At 36.8% G+C, this 17,254-nt stretch overlaps 1 protein-coding gene and 2 long non-coding RNA genes across 3 annotated transcripts; all 3 read right to left on the bottom strand.

The window, feature by feature from the left end:
- Positions 1-636: 636 nt before the first annotated feature.
- On the bottom strand, positions 637-3,156 carry LOC139193695 (uncharacterized). The gene is made up of 4 exons (XR_011578097.1): positions 2,986-3,156; positions 2,730-2,851; positions 1,905-1,963; positions 637-907 (listed from the first exon to the last, which is right to left on the bottom strand). It is a non-coding gene; the product is annotated as an uncharacterized lncRNA (long non-coding RNA).
- A 7,376-nt stretch (positions 3,157-10,532) lies between these two features.
- On the bottom strand, positions 10,533-11,690 carry LOC114823132 (uncharacterized). The gene is made up of 2 exons (XR_011578432.1): positions 11,094-11,690; positions 10,533-11,008 (listed from the first exon to the last, which is right to left on the bottom strand). It is a non-coding gene; the product is annotated as an uncharacterized lncRNA (long non-coding RNA).
- Positions 11,691-12,978: 1,288 nt separating this feature from the next.
- Positions 12,979-14,584, bottom strand: LOC139187418 (NEDD8-conjugating enzyme Ubc12-like). The gene is made up of 6 exons (XM_070817738.1): positions 14,499-14,584; positions 14,282-14,395; positions 13,880-13,988; positions 13,693-13,771; positions 13,472-13,588; positions 12,979-13,349 (listed from the first exon to the last, which is right to left on the bottom strand). The coding sequence occupies exons 2-6, from the start codon at positions 14,388-14,390 to the stop codon at positions 13,194-13,196; spliced, it is 570 nt and encodes a 189-aa protein (XP_070673839.1). The 5' UTR covers positions 14,391-14,395; positions 14,499-14,584; the 3' UTR covers positions 12,979-13,193.
- Positions 14,585-17,254: the final 2,670 nt, after the last annotated feature.

Consider the following 17,254-nt stretch of genomic DNA (forward strand, 5'->3'; position numbering starts at 1 on the left):
GTCGGACCTGGATTCTCTCCGAGGCAAACCCTCGGGATCTTGCTGAGCGACAAACACTACAAACAGGGAGTTCCTTTTAAAGTTATAATAATTGTAACCGTTGAATTGAAATTGAATGACCCATGTTTGTCTCTCAGCATGATCCCTAGGGTTTGCCTCAGAGGATCCAGTTCCATTTTAATCACCATTCCGCCGTTATATAGTATCCTATGGCCAGAAGGTTGAGAGAAACAATATTTATTTTACCTTTGATTACCTGATTTATGACTCAACCGGATGTGATTTTGGAGTATTTTCCTTCACAAATAAGAGAATTAGGCATTTTAGTTGCCCCAAGAGTCGTTCTTGATCCCAGTTGCATACTGCACCTGTATGGTTCGTACCTAATCTTTGATAGGTTAGTTTAATTAAATTTTGTTTTGTTTCCCTTTTTTAGTTGGAAAGATTTGCTTTTTTATTTTTATTTTTATAAAAGTTGTTTACTTCTCATACAGTCATACTTATATGCACTTAATACATATATAAATCATGTGAACATGCATATTTAATATAATTACTACATTTAATCATTCATGAACGGAACATAACTACATTGGGATCAAATTATATAAAATAGATTTAATGTCGTGTGGAGTCTTGATTCAATAACTTTTTATTATTGTAGCAAGACGTCAATATAATGATAATCCCGTTTCATATAGTCCATTTTCCTAACAAAGTGACACACCCCGTCCCGAAGGAGGGCATGCTGGCCGTCACGTGGGAGTGACGTAACCATTTGCACAGTACGGAAGCTTTAAATTTACAACTCCTAAGATGATACACCCGAAGGTGAGTCCTAATTTTGTCCATTCTGTCAGAACACCGTTGGATTCCTCGTAGTCACCACACCTCAGCAATCTTGAACCTGGAGGGGCGCAAAACCAAATTGAGTGGGTCAGTAAAACAAATCTTTTCCAAATCCAAACATTTCTCAAAACGTTGTAACCTCTCTCCGTAAAACTTGTATACTTTCCCAGAAATGTAAAATATAAATATATATATATATATATTCTCAAAACTTCAAATCACTATCTCAATATTTTTCATTACAAATATGCCATGCCAATTTCAACAGTTTAGTATGAATGCATTAACATAAATCAGGTGGAAGAAAATAAACAACCGGAGACCCTACAATGGTCCTGTACGGCTGAATTTAGAGCTCAAATCTCATCTAACCGGAGTCACCAACTGTGACCTGTACGGCCCTGCCGGAGTCACCTAGTATGACCTGTACGGCACTACACTGCACATAAGTCGGAACCATCTAATGTAGTCTGTACGACTTAATGGTTAATATTACGCTCTAGTGCTTCTCTCATCAATCATCTGTGCACATAATCTAAGGTCACCTACCAGTCGGAACCCCTCTAATGGTCTATACAACTGGCATGTCGGAATCACCTCTAGTGGTCTGTACGACTAGCATCTACTTGGATCCAAGGTGAGCGTGCGATGCGGTGCATAATAATAAGCATTAATACCAAGGTGCAGGTTATGAGCTCAATATATCTCAACATCATCATAGCAGTAAAAATACTCACCTGATACTCACCTGTGCGTCCACAGCACCAATTCATACATATGCATCATATCTCAATTCATACTTTTCATATCATTTCATGCATGGCAATTCGATTCACATTTCTATATACTTTTCATATCATTTCTATGCATGGCATTTCAAATCACATTTTTCATATGAATCTACGCATGGCATTTGAAAACATACTTTTCATATAATTTTATACATTGCATTTAAAGTATACTTTCATTCAATTTCAATTTCTGGGAAAACGTCAAGTATATATATATATATATATATATATATATATATACGGAAAACAAAACTGCCCACTCACCTGAAGTTCGTCCAACAACTCCCTAGCACCACACATCAAGGCGTCATGACGATCGCCGCCTAGAACAGTAATCAAATCCAACCTCAGAATTCATATCGATAGAATATATAACTTATATAAAATACGTCACTACGTAGATCGATCCGGAAGATCTGCCACTCAGATTTTAAATCCATAACTTCCAGAGGTCCACAATATATCTCTAGGACAACATCCTAAAATTTCATCATCATCCAACGGTCGGATCTCCGTCAATTAACAAAACTAAGTGACGGTTTACATTCTATTTTATGAACTTACAACTCCAATTCCGGAAGATCCGTAAATCGGATTCTCAATCCGTAAGTTCCTATAATCCTCAAATATTACGTATTACAACGTATCAAAGTTTGGTGATGATCCAACGGTCGGATCGTCAATTCACATTTTCACCTATATGCGAAAACTATAAAACGTTATTTAAAGCACCTCACCAACAATTCGTAATAACTTTCTCATACGGTGCTCAATTTGGGTATATGAATATACCACAGTGATCTACTCGACGTCACGGACGTCGACATATTTTTAAAATAATTTTTTGATGTGGTACGCGCCCCCACGCGCCAGGGCAAGCACGGGGACACGCGCCCCCCACGCGCATCATCTTCCTCAGCCAGTCGCCGGACTGGTTTTTTCCCGGTGGCCGGTTTCCGGCCAAACTTCAAATGCCCTATTCTCCTTCGTTTTTCACCCATTTTCTTCGTATAATATATCAAATTGAAGCCCCAAACATGTAGAATCACAATACACTACTTTAAGGCTCTAAAAACAACTAAATCTCACCGGAAAAATTCAAGCAAAACCGGCCAACGTCGAACTCGACGATCCCGACCTCCAAAACTTCCAAACGAACGTCCCCGAGCTTCCTTAGGACCTCACTAAGCTCACTATAAGCTTAGAATTCCCTGAAACACAACATTTCACGTGTGCATGAACAGTACTCAAAAACTGGGGTTCGGGTTCAGGGGTTTTTCGAAGGTTCTACGTCCTAAAACTAACACCAATCAACTCAGAACTTCAAGAGGGTGAAGATTCTTACCTTATTTGCTTCGATCCACGAAGTTTTGGGTGGTTTTGGTTGCCGTCCGTACGATGTGGGTGAGAGAGAGGAAGAATCGTGAGGGAGGAGAGAGAGAGTGATACGGGGAGAGGGAGAGAGAGAACAGGGAGTTTTAGGTGTGGGTGGTCCACTCAATCCCCACCATCCATTTCATCCTAACCATACAAAAATGAAAAACCCAATTTTTTTTTTAATCCATATACAACTTTCCAAACTTTAGGAAAATATGCATAATCCATAATGTGTCACACACATACCTTAGCACCCACTAAGGGCAAACCCGTCAATTCACATTCCCGTCAAATGTACCTTCGGGACGGGTTGTGACACAAAGACATATCAAACACTGCATGAAAAAACGGCTACTGGGATAATGTTTTATGCGAAGCCTAAGAATTGTCACATTAGATCATGAACATCGTTCCACCCTATTGAGCATAACTTGCACTTGGAAATCTCCATGCTAGGCTCAGTAACGCTATGGATTATAAGTCTCCTTGTGTCGCAATTTTCGATAAGCCTTAAAAAACGAAAATACAGATAAATAAGATTTACCATTATAGTAATAACTAATCTCCGAGCAAAAACCAAGACAACATCAAATTGTTGAGAAATTTTTTAATGTGCCGATAATATGTCAGGTACACCAAGTGTTGAATACTTAAAAAAATATTCAAATATTTGTCTTATAACACTTGGTATACCATGTCATTTTCCTGACACTGAACACTTCCTTTGAAATGGGCACACCGAACATTTCCTCCAAAATGCCAAAATGCCAACCAATGTCTTACCTAGATGTGAGAAGAATTCGTTGAGTTCTCCTAACAAGTCTCCAAGACCAAGCTCTCGGTCACAAACCAAACCTAAAAGGCTAAAACTAGAAGATGGAATTCAGTACTCACGATCTATCTTGTGGAACTGTTAGCTACATTGCAAAAAATGAAAGATTAGTTCAAAAGAAGATGATATAGAGAGAGATTAAATGTTGGAATTCAAAGCCCATTATCTTACCCAAAAGCCGTTTTCCTTCTTCCTCTTGTGCAACTCAAATCCCCATGAACACTGTTATTTACGGATTGTATCACCTATTCACGGTATCTCTGATCGTAACACAAAATATTTCGTGACCTCAAACAAATTATCCGTTTTGTTGTTGCTAGGTTTTATTTGGATGTGTACCTGTTGTGAACTCAAATCCTGCATTTCTTCATGCAGGAACCTAACATCGACTAAGAAGTGGGAGCTGTTGCTGAACCGAAATCAAATTCATCACAGTATGCTTCCATGTCTTTCAATGCATCTTTATAGCACCGTTTATTTTTCTAATTCCATTTGTGAGATGATATGGTGGCGATCAATTTTCAATTTAGGACAAAAATCACCCTAAAGATAGTCAGGTTCTTAGGAATATGATGCATCAGGGAAAGCAATAGAGATATTTTTATGTCCTCTAGGTTTATGTAACGAAGATTATAGATCCCGAATGCATAATTTGCATTTTTACATAGTATGCTGTTCCTACCACCTGATTTCCTTTGTCTTATTTATTAGACATAGCCCTAAGTTTTCTGGATTTTGCCCTAGGAATAAATGCTGTATTTCTAGTGCATTTTATGAAATTGATAGGCAGTGGAAAAAATCTTAAAGGTTATGATATGTCCTCTGGCCGCTAGGAGGCTTATCCTACGTTGACTAAAATCTTAAGGCTTAAGGATATCTTCCAATCATGCCGCTGGTCTTGGGTTCCGAGATCGGTCAATCTGGCGGCGAACCGCTTGGCGTCGAGAAGTAACACGGAGATGTGCGGGTCTACTTGGATTAGCCGTCCCCCATCGTCGTTGGTTCATATTTTGAACAAGGATGGTCTCCCTTGTCCCCCATAATTGTATTTTGGTAGTGAAAGGGGTGACGCTTGGCACTTGGTGCTGTGTCTTTAGTCTGTACTCCCATCTTCACTGCTTTCTATTTTTCTCCTCTGGTTGTTGCCTCCTGGTAGGCTTCCTTGTGTTTTAGCTCCGGCCCTGGTTATGAATTTATCCAGTTTCTCAAAAAAAAAAAATTGGACACATCAGCACTTCAACTCAGTGGGTAACCAGAGGTTTAGTCAGCTATATGACTCGGTCCACTAGGCCTCTTGACTTGGGCTGGATCTTGTAAAAGTTGATGGGGCCTCAACGTGGGTTGTGTCAAAGCTTTTACACACTACAGTACTTGAGAAAATAAAATGTTAGGATTAGATGCAACATGCGGGTTTGGAACCCAAGTGATTGATTTAGGTTGTATGTTATTTTTTTTATGAACTATGGTGTGGCTTAAGGTAGCTAGAGTAATGTACAAACATTGTTCTCGTTATATTTTAAAAAATCTCTCCATGTTAGCACGTGTGTTATGATGGATAAAATCGTAATAGCAGATGGAATTTAACAATGTTTTCAAGGAGACAATAATACGATATCTACTTGAATAGGGTTAATTGAATTCCAGATTTCCAATTGAGGAGTAAGGAGGAGGTGGGTCCCAGTGACCCTGCCAATGGGTGTAGGATTTTCTCCATTCCTATTACCATCCCATTACATCCCCTCCTCTCACTCTTCTATTGTATAACTTCTCACTTTGGTCCTTGAAATTTGAAATCAATAAAAGTGGTCCATGAGTTTGTCTACCATCAATCATTTTGGTCATTTCATGAAAAAATTTCATTAAATAATGCTAAAATGACAAAAATACCCTTACTTTTTGTCAAATCATTTGGTCATTGTTCATTAAATTGAGGGTATTTTTGTCATTTTGCTCCTTATTTAACACAATTTTTCATGGAATGACCAAAATGATTGCTTGTGGACAAACTCAAAGACCACTTCTATTGATTTCAAATCTTAGGTATCAAAGTGATGAGTTATGCAAATCTCAGTGATCATTTTAGCTAAAAAGCCTACTTTTGTTGGGATCTCATTAATTTAAGTCCATTTTTGTATGTTTGGCTGCTAGAAAAGAGTACAAAGACTACATCTCTCATGTACCTCATTTTATAGATGAAATCAGGAATGGTTTTGCTAGAACAGAGTGCAAGGCTCTTTGACGTTTTTGCATTGTACTAAACGCTACTGTATTCTATATTTTAATCCGGTCACATATATACAGTTTGTCTAGAATTTTATTATTTTGTTTCATGTAGCTCGGGACCATCACAATTCGACTTTCACGATTGTACATATACACTTTTTATTTATACCGCACAAGGATTATAAGATCAACCATGCAAATTAATATAATATCTAGATGCTCTAAATTTATCTAGCTTATAAAAGAGATTGTATTAAATACATATATTCACATTAGTTATATATGTATTAAGTGCATATAAGTATGAGAAGTAAACGATTTTCATAAGAATAAGAATAAAAAAGCAAATATTTCCAACTAAAAAAGGAAACAAAACAAAATTTAATTAAACTAGCCTATCAAAGATCGGGTACGAACCATAAAGATGTGGTATACAACTGCGACCAAGAACGACTTTTGGGGCAACTAAAATGCCTAATACTCTTATTTGTGAAGGAAAATATTCCATAGTTACATCCGGTTGAGTCATAACACGAGTAATCAAAGTCAAAATAAATATTGTTTTTTTTCTACCTTTTGACCATAGAGTACAATATACGGCGGAATGGTGGTTGCTCACAAATAATACCCGACCACCAAGTTCAACAACCTCCATCCATTGTGGACCAGCATCAATATCACACTCCAGTTTGAACACTCGAAATCCTTTAGTCTTAGGTGGCTCAGTGTAACTAAGGGCTGATTTGGTATTGTTGTGCTTTGACAAAAAGCTGCTGTGAGAATAAGCGGCTGTGAAATAAATCAGCCGAGTGTTTGGTAAATTTTTTTGTAAAAGTGCTTTTGGAAAAAAAAGCAGTCTGATAGTGGGTATTTTCATTAAAGGAGCACTGTAACTCTGTGTGCTTTGAAAAAAAAACTAGTTTTCCAAAGCTGTAAATAGTTACTTTAGTTTTTTTCTTTCATTTCAGCTTATTCTCACAGCAGCTTCCAAAATAAGCCTTTTTTTTTAGTTTACCAAACACCTAAAACCCTTACAGCTTTTTTTCATGAGTGTTTTTTTTTTAAGCACCTCACTCCCAAACCACTCCTAAAGGTCTTTCCAAGCATGACCTTATGCCAAGGATCGGCTATTAAACATGTTTCTTGTTTAGGCTTGTAGTTTGGATTGAGGAGCCTCCAAATGTTATTCTGGACCTTCTCATTCAACAAACAATATAATTTTAGGAAAACTAATGAAAATGACTTGAAAACTTTGAGTTTTAACGATAAGGACAAAATAAAGGGTAAAATAAATAGTATCAAGTTTGACTTTTTAGTATAAAAATGTGAATTCTCGTTAAAATAAACAGTACTATGATCTTTTCGTTATAACTCTTTATAATTTTTCAAGTTAATGATGTCGACTTTTCCTTCCAAAAAATAAAAAAGCAACTCCATAGATGCAAAATCTTTTGGCAGGTGAACGAAATCACGGCCATTGTAATGCTCCACTCTTGATCCATCATAGTCAACGAATTTGTATCAATTGGACGTGTCCACCCATCAGCCACAGACCAAAGCAACGAGGTCATAGTCTGAGGAGATAAGCTGCCTACATCGTACCAAAATCGTAGGACAAAAGCTGATATTGTCCAGTCTTAGTCTTAGCTAGGGGGTGTCTACCCCTACCCCCAAACAACAAAAACAAACAAATTTTAGAGAAAACCTCTCGGTACTGTATATTTTAATGAAAAATTACATTTTTACACTAAAATATCAATTATGATATTATTTATTTTACCTTTTATTTTGTCTTTTTGATTAAAACTCAAAGTTTTCAAACATTTCATTAGTTTTCTTAAAAAACAAAGCTCCAAAAAAAGGGTTTAGGACATCTATAGCCTGCAGCATGGCATATCAGAGGGATAAGGATTGTCTGCCCTCCACTTCTGATGCCCTCCCCGTGCTCTTCTGTTTTGTGTGGTCATGGTTAAGCCACGTCAATATTTTATATTGTTTTTTTTTTATATATATAATAAGACAAAAATGAATAGTAATATAAAATGTTGACGTGGCTTAACCGTGATTACACAAACAGGAGGGCACGGGGAGGGCACTGGAAATGGAGGGCAGACAATCCTTGTCCATATCAGAGCCAGACACGTAGTCTGCGCCTAAGCCTATAAAACAAAGACAAGACCGTCTTCTAAGCAGTCGGTGATCAGCCATCAACAATTGTTGTACAGGCGTGACATTTGCTGAGTCCAAGTTTTATGGAGTAGGAACTCCCCTCCTAATCTCTCCCCCGTTCCATCACCTCTTATTTAAACGGTTGCAATTACGCCATGTTTATATCTTGTTTTGAAAATTTTATATAGAAAATAAGGCAAAAAGAAGAGTGAGAGGAGGGGATGTAATGGGATGGTAATAGGAAGGGAGAAAATCCTACACCCATTGGCAGGGTCACTGGGACCCACCTCCTCCTTACTCCTCAATTGGAAATCTGGAATTCAATTAACCCTATTCAAGTAGATATCGTATTATTGTCTCCTTGAAAACATTGTTAAATTCCATCTGCTATTACGATTTTATCCATCATAACACACGTGCTAACATGGAGAGATTTTTTAAAATATAACGAGAACAATGTTTGTACATTACTCTAGCTACCTTAAGCCACACCATAGTTCATAAAAAAAATAACATACAACCTAAATCAATCACTTGGGTTCCAAACCCGCATGTTGCATCTAATCCTAACATTTTATTTTCTCAAGTACTGTAGTGTGTAAAAGCTTTGACACAACCCACGTTGAGGCCCCATCAACTTTTACAAGATCTAGCCCAAGTCAAGAGGCCTAGTGGACCGACTCATTTAGCTGACTAAACCTCTGGTTACCACTGAGTTGAAGTGCTGATGTGTCCAATTTTTTTTTTTTTTTTGAGAAACTGGATAAATTCATAACCAGGGCCGGAGCTAAAACACAAGGAAGCCTACCAGGAGGCAACAACCAGAGGAGAAAAATAGAAAGCAGTGAAGATGGGAGTACAGACTAAAGACACAGCACCAAGTGCCAAGCGTCACCCCTTTCACTACCAAAATACAATTATGGGGGACAAGGGAGACCATCCTTGTTCAAAATATGAACCAACGACGATGGGGGACGGCTAATCCAAGTAGACCCGCACATCTCCGTGTTACTTCTCGACGCCAAGCGGTTCGCCGCCAGATTGACCGATCTCGGAACCCAAGACCAGCGGCATGATTGGAAGATATCCTTAAGCCTTAAGATTTTAGTCAACGTAGGATAAGCCTCCTAGCGGCCAGAGGACATATCATGAGCCAAAGCAGAAATGTTCTCTTTAGAATCTGATTCAACAATAATTCTATGCAAGCCCATAGACTTAGCAAACTCACAACCATACCAAATGGCAAGTGCCTTGAAGTGTTCAGTTACTTATATAATAACACTTGGTTTTCAATTTATGTGTGCGGTACAAGAAAGTATGGGATGTGCTATCCACACTTCTCATTTTACTTCTCACACACCCATTGATAAATTATGTCAGTTGATATTCTTCAATTCATCCAATCTTACGGTTGAAAATTAAAAAGGTATGTGTGAGAAGTAAAATGGGGTGTGTGAATATCACACCCCTAAAGTATTCTCTGTCAACTATTCACACACCCTAAATATCCAAAAACCATTTCCCGCCCCCCGGCTGAGTTACGGGTGGTTCTATCCTGAATATCCAAAAAACCAGTAATACCTTTGCACTCCTTCTATAATCAACTTAAAGCAAGACCACCCATGAACCTCGAACCTACTTCATTAGGCTTAATCCAAAGGTATTAGTATTATTTTCCCTAACTTAAGTAGAATGGTGCACGTAGTGTTACCGCACAAGACCTCCAATTTTCTAAAACCCTCAAGTTTTTAGTCTAACAGAGACAATCTATGAATCTAAATCCGATCACTTATGTACAATCTATGAATAGTGTAACTATTTTTGTTCATGTATCTTGGGAGCATCAAGATCTCGACTTTAATACACAACTGTACATGTACACTTTTTATTTATGTCGCACAAGGATTATAAGACCGACCATGTAAGTTGATGAATACTCTAAATTCATATAACTTATGAGAAAAAAGATTTGAACTCGAACGCATATAGCAAACCTACGACACCATGATTGGGGATTCAAACCGGGGCACATATATTTTCAAAGATTTAATTCACATAACTGTAAGTTCAGAAAGTGTAAAAGAACAATATAAAGAGCAAAACTTAATTAATTGGTGCTATGTTCAATTAATATAGCGGATGCAATCTGCAATTATATTAATTAAAGCCCAAGTAATGAGAAGTAAATATTAAACGGCATTGTTGTAACTATTCGAGATTTATTTGTTTAATATATAGTTCTATTATTTAATTAAAGTGCTTTGTTAAATTATGTTTTTTTCATAAATCAATGAAACATTATAATTAAATTTTATTTCTCAAATAAAAAGGGGTACATCTTAAAAATCTAATAAGATAACCTAATAATTATATGTACCCAAACCAATTTGTGATGCTAGGTTCGTCTTCACTGAGGTTCGAGATGCCTCATCACATAAAAGATTTCTTCTTCTTGTCACTTTCCTTAATTTGTGCCTACAAAAAGCTTGTGTGTTCGGCGATGCTTTGTCGTCAACCTTCATGAACATAGCTTCCCAATCTCTTTTATCAATCTGAAGTTCCTTGCATACTCAACTTGACTTCTATAAAATAAACCACTCTACTTGTCAGTCTCACCTTTTAACGTCGTCTCCTTTGGAACAACGTTAGAAACACACTTAATAATTCAGTATGTTGGGCAAATTTTCACAACCTTCCAACATTTGTGATGGTTGAACCTTGTGATGAATTTGGGCAAAATTAGGTACCAACTGTTTGCTCGCATCAACTAAAACAAATAAAGTGGGAAAAAAAATAATTATCTCAAAAAAATAAAAGTAGGTGCTGACAAAAAAAAAATAGAAAATTGTTACCTCATCCCCATTATTTGTGTCACCTTGATAATTTTTCACCGCTTTTGTCTGAGCATCTCAACAACTGCCTAATGCAAAACTCAAATTTTTTATCATACTAGTAAGTGCACTTTTCCTACGACCAGTTCCATACCGACTGCTATAATTTCATGAAATTTCTTCCGCACAAGAAAACATCTTTTAGTGATTAACCATGCAGTTTCGGTTTCGACCCTACCTTCAACGGGATATGCCTTTTCGTAAGCACAAACAACATAGGAATGTAATCAATTAAATAAGAATGTAATAAAAGATTGTACATAATTTCGCATTCTTGCTTTCCTTTTTTATTTTATTTTTGAGACATAGTAGAGCTCTAAGTTTTCTGGATTTTGTCTGGGGATAAATGTTGTAATTCTAGTGCATTTTATAAAATTGATAGACAGTGGAAAAAACCTTAAAGGTTATGAATATGCATTATTTGGTCTTTCAATTACAACTTGCATCCTGTACTTTTATTTTAAAGTCATCAAGAGACTGTAATTGAAGGGATTGAGAATCCACGAACTTTTTTTTTTTTCATTTTTGGGTATCATACCTTTTTCATTTTATGTATGATACCCGAAAAATGAAGAAAAAAAAGTCCGTGGATTCTCAATCCCTTCAATTACAGTCTCTTGATGACTTTAAAATAAAAGTACAAGATGCAAGTTGTAATTGAAAGACCAAATAATGCATATTCATAACCTTTAAGATTTTTTCCACTGCCTATCAATTTCATAAAATGCACTAGAAATACAGCATTTATTCCTAGGGCAAAATCCAGAAAACTTAGGGCTATGTCTAATAAATAAGACAAAGGAAATCAGGTGGTAGGAAGAGCATACTATGTAAAAATGCAAATTATGCATTCGGGATCTATAATCTTCGTTACATAAACCTAGAGGACATAAAAATATCTCTATTGCTTTCCCTGATGCATCATATTCCTAAGAACCTGACTATCTTTAGGGTGATTTTTGTCCTAAATTGACAATTGATCGCCACCATATCATCTCACAAATGGAATTAGAAAAATAAACGGTGCTATAAAGATGCATTGAAAGACATGGAAGCATACTGTGATAAATTTGATTTCTGTTCTGCAACAGCTCCCGCTTCTAAGTCGATGTTAGGTTCCTGCATGAAGAAATGCAGGATTTGAGTTCACAACAGGTACACATCCAAATAAAACCTAGCAACAACAAAACGGATAATTTGTTTGAGGTCACGAAATATTTTGTGTTACGATAAGAGATACCGTGAACAAGTGATACAATCCGTAAATAACAGTGTTCATGGGGATTTGAGTTGCACAAGAGGAAGAAGGAAAACGGCTTTTGGGTAAGATAATGGGCTTTGAATTCCAACATTTAATGCCTATTTCACCAGGCCCAACCCAAAATTACGGGATATGGATCAAACATGCTGAAAAACTGATTGCAATTTGCATTCATGCATCTTTGGGAGAAGAACTCGCATACAACTAACATGCTAAAGTGATGATGTTTTAAACTAATCATGAAATGTTATGTCAGTAAATTAAAGCACATGACGATGCATAAGGGATTGGGACACCGCCACTATGTAGTCCCATTTCTCTGAAGTTTTATGTTTTCATGAGTTTAATCTAATACTCCGAATGAGCAAAATGCTAAATCATACGTATAATAGTTATGATTTTATACATGCACCCGCAAATTATGGGCTGAAAATTTGCCACAAGACAAGACCGTAAATGATTGAGGTTGAACTGGGAGACACGATATGTTGAATTGTTGTTTTATTAATAACTGCATCCCCAAATTATCGAACCATCAACAAAAAAAGGCCACGACAGTTAAATTGAAATAGCAAGTCAAAACCAAGCCTTAACATGATGCCATCTTATTAATGGAAGGAAGATCAAAATTACACTAATACACACTCTCCTGCTACAAGTATGGGCTGAAAATGTGCCACCAGACAATCCCCCACCAAGTACTCACCTAAAATGCAGAAAACACCCAAAAAACATACAAACCTTCAACCTCATACAACCATGGTTGGGCCACGAAGAAGCAAAACCCTAGATAAACCAAATCAGTAGAAGTCACCCGTTTTGCACCCAGGAAAATGGGCCCCTCCCACCCATATGTTTCCCTCGATCGATTTTCTCACGTTCAAACCAAACAATTTTGGATTGTCCCTCAAAAGATCAGCTGCTTCTTGATTCAAGGGGTCCTCATGGTTAGGTTCCTGCATGAAGAAATGCAGGATTTGAGTTCACATCAGGTACACATCCAAATAAAACCTAGAAAAAAACAAAACGGATAGTTTGTTTGAGGTCACGAAATATTTTGTGTTGCGATCAGAGATACCGTGAATAGGTGATACAATCCGTAAATAACAGTGTTTATATTTAAGACAGGTTTCCAGTCTTCCCGAAGAATGTTAAGGCAAGTGTTTCCTTCTAAGTCGATGTTGGGATGGTAGATCTGCACATATGGTATGCATTATACAACACCACATATATATTATGGTTTGGATCGTAACCAATATACACGAAAGTTAAGTTCTGATATAACTAAGGTTTCGTTACCTTGGTTTTGCACTTGACCTTTGGAGGCTCATGAGGGTAGACTGCGGGAACTTTAAACGTGAAGACAAACCCACCACCCCTGCGAAAAGAGGTACAAAATGTCGGTGTCAGCAAGATGACATCGAAGTTGCAAAATCCAAACAACGTATAGAGAGCCAAATGAAGCTTCAGATCAAAGGTTACTTACATATAATATCCCCGATAATGTGTAATGGTAATCTCAAAGTCCATCAAATCATCCTTTCCATTGGGGAATGAAATCTTGCATTCTTCTAGCATGTTCAACTCACTTATATCTACAAGACAACATCATAATACAATTGAAGGACGACGACAACAACAACAACAACAAAGCCTTTTCTCACTAAATAGGATCGGCAATATGAATCCTAAAACGTCATTGCGTTGATTTCTGTGTCATAATACAATTGAAGGACTGGTTGAAGGAATTAAAATAAACACAGAAACCTTGCCTTTACGTACGTTGGAGTTAAACGTGTATTTAGGAACTTAATATGCATGTAAGCGTATAACTTTGTACCACATTGCAACAAATCATAACATATATACATCCTAAAATCATATTTACCTCTATGAAGACGCAATTCTCCTGCACTTTGCTTCTTTACGAGACCATTCTCCTTTGTGTTTTCAGCTGTTTCCTTTTGCTTTTCTTTCACTTTAAACAATCTGATCATGGTTTCTGTAATTAAACGAAAAGCACAAATTTAAAACGGGTAATAAGATGAACCATACATGTCTGTTGTAAGTGTTAACAATTTGTGAACAAAAACATCGAAGAAAACCTGCTCGACGAAATGCCGCATAAAAGCAAAAGGAAAGGAAATGGAATGGGAAAGCAAAGATAGGAGAGGCACAATGAAGACGGCCAAGGAATGAAACGGATTTATAATCTTCCTTTCTTCTCTATTCTTGTCTTCCTGCTACTGGTTCGTGCGGCCATAGGCTTCTCTTTCCAAAAATACAAATCATATCAACATGCAGTCGACTGTATTTGGAAAAAAAAATAAAAAATGTATTCGAAAACTAAAAATACAAATCATATCAACGACATGTCGTCGGCTGTATTTGAAAAAAAAATTCCAAAGTACAAATCATATCAATGACATGCCGTCAGTTGTATTTGAAAAAATAAAAATAAAAATGTGTTCAAAAATTAAAAATACAAATCATATCAACAACATATCCTCGACTGTATTTGAAAAAAAAATAAAAATGTATTCGAAAACTAAAAATACAAATTATATCAACGAAATAACATTCTAACTTCCGTTTACGGAGGTATTTTTCTGCTTTTTATCCTATATGCTTGTATTATTTACTTAGGACAACCTGCGGAGGAGGGGAATGACGCTCAAGGACAACCTCCGGAGGGGGAATGACGCTCAGCTGAGCAGCATTCCCCCTCCGGAGGTTGTCATCCTCCGCAGGTTGTCCTAAGTAAACAATACAAGTATATAGAATAAAAAGCAGGAAAATACCTCCGTAAACGAAAGGTAGAATGTTAGCCAACTCGGGATGTTCCATTTCAGAAAGGTGGAAGAGAGAAGAGGGAGAAAGAAGAAGGAGAAAGAGCGAGTTTACAGAGAAGAGGGAGAGAGGAAGGAGATAGAGGGAGCGAGTTTACAGAGACGAGGGACAGAGGAATGAGATAGAGGGAGTGAGTAAGAGAGAAGGGAGGGAGGGAGTGAGTGAGTGACTATAGCTGTAAATATAGGATTTCAAACGCAGCAGCTAGTAGGAATGGGTACTAAAAATTCCTTTGGACAAATAAAAAAGGAAAACAGAAAATCAAAAAACATGTAGCCATTGTGACCGCAACTGTATACTGGTGCAAAACCTCCTTAACCTAAAACTTAATCCCACCAACCACTATCCCTCTCAGTCCACTGATATCCAGAATACCATTATGCCCTTTCATTCCTTTTGCAATTAACTTTATACATTTTATCGATACTATTACTGTTTTTGTCCATGTAGTCATGCAAGTATGTAAAGAAGCTAAATTTTTAAACCCGGTCACTTATATACATTTTACGCAAAATGTTACTGTTTTTTTTCATGTATCGTACAAGAATCATAAGATCGGTCATGCAAGTTGAAATAACATATTTGGATACGTTCTAAATTCACTTAACTTGTGGAAAGAGAAATTTGAACTCGAATGTTCAAGATTTCTTTGCATAAGCAAATATCATAAGATCGACCGTGCAAGTCGAAACAACATATTTTACAAGTATGATTAATATAAAAATCAATGAACAAACTATATCTAAAACTAAAATACAGAGTTGACAACACATTTTATAATTTAATAGAAAACTATCAGAAATCAAAACATGTTGGTATCGACATAAGTTAGGTGCACACTTTGAAAAAAAGATTATATCGAAAATTCCTAGTTATCAGAATCTCTCAATCCATTCAAAATTTCATTTCAACTTTTGAAAAAACATCAAATTCGAAATTTTTATGTAGAGATTCAAAAAAATTTATTGTCAAAAATTAAAATCTCATTCCGACTTGGACCCCTAGTTGAATCTTATTATTTAAATCATTAAGATATCAAATGAGCTTTGAAACTTTAAAAAGTGGAGATAATTAGTAAGTGATAATCGTTTGACACAAACAATAATATTATATGTAAAACCTTTATTTGGATTTTGGCAATAACAAAATTCTTTGTTTCCACATTTTTTTTTGGAAACGCCAGTTGAACCTATGAACTTATGAAAGATGTGACAAGCTATGACTGATTGACCGCAGGCTGAGGGAGGGCCACAACTTTCATTTACCTCTGGTAAGGACTCTGTCACGCATTTTTCTCTGGTGAGGGTGGGAGTGGTTGGGTCATGGTGTTTAAGTGGGCTTGGGAGGGAAGGGAAGAGGCTGGCTTTTCTGCTGCTTCTGGTTTTGATGAATTTACCAAATTAGCCTTGTTTTTGGACTGGTGTGTAAGACCAAGCAACGACCAAGTCAATTTAAAATTAGATATATACAATAATTTTTGTGACCCAGAAAATTACTGTAATATTGTGATGGTGTGTCGACAACGCAGACCCAGCACTTCTCCCCTCAATACACACCAAGCACGGCAACGCAGACCCTGTTTCATTCCAGACTGATTTTATCGTAGCACGATATTATCTGCTTTAGGCTCAGCTTGCACGATTTTGTTTATGGAAAAACACAAAAACTTCTTAGTGGATCATCCATCTTGGGATTGTTCTCGCTCGAACTCATTTAACTTCGGAGTTCCGATGAACTTCGAAGCCAGTGAGGTTTCAAAAGGTCTCGTAGTAAATGGAGGTGAACATGTATATATAAGGCATATCACTTTCTCTCTATTGATCGATGTGAGATGTTGCAGACCCAGCATGGAACAGATATAAAGGATAAATATTATGTGCCTACAAGAAACTAAGTGGGTTGGTAGTAAGGCAAAGGATCTAGAAAACTCAGGGTTTAAACTTTGGTATTCGGGCACAAATAGGACGAGAAACGGTGTTGGCATCATCGTGGACAAGACCTTGGTACAAGA

Source organism: Malus domestica, chromosome 17 (genome assembly GCF_042453785.1).
Source record: "Malus domestica chromosome 17, GDT2T_hap1".
Classification (NCBI taxonomy): domain Eukaryota; kingdom Viridiplantae; phylum Streptophyta; class Magnoliopsida; order Rosales; family Rosaceae; genus Malus; species Malus domestica.

What these genes read in the sequence shown, in the direction of transcription:
- LOC139187418 (XM_070817738.1), bottom strand. Translation starts at nt 14,390, where the DNA reads ATGATCAGATTGTTTAAAGTGAAAGAAAAGCAAAAGGAAACAGCTGAA. An exon ending in AGAATTGCGTCTTCATAGAG is followed by an intron (nt 13,989 to 14,281) that starts GTAAATATGATT and finishes GTTGTCTTGTAG; the next exon opens with ATATAAGTGAGTTGAACATG. An exon ending in CATTATCGGGGATATTATAT is followed by an intron (nt 13,772 to 13,879) that starts GTAAGTAACCTT and finishes CTCTTTTCGCAG; the next exon opens with GGGTGGTGGGTTTGTCTTCA.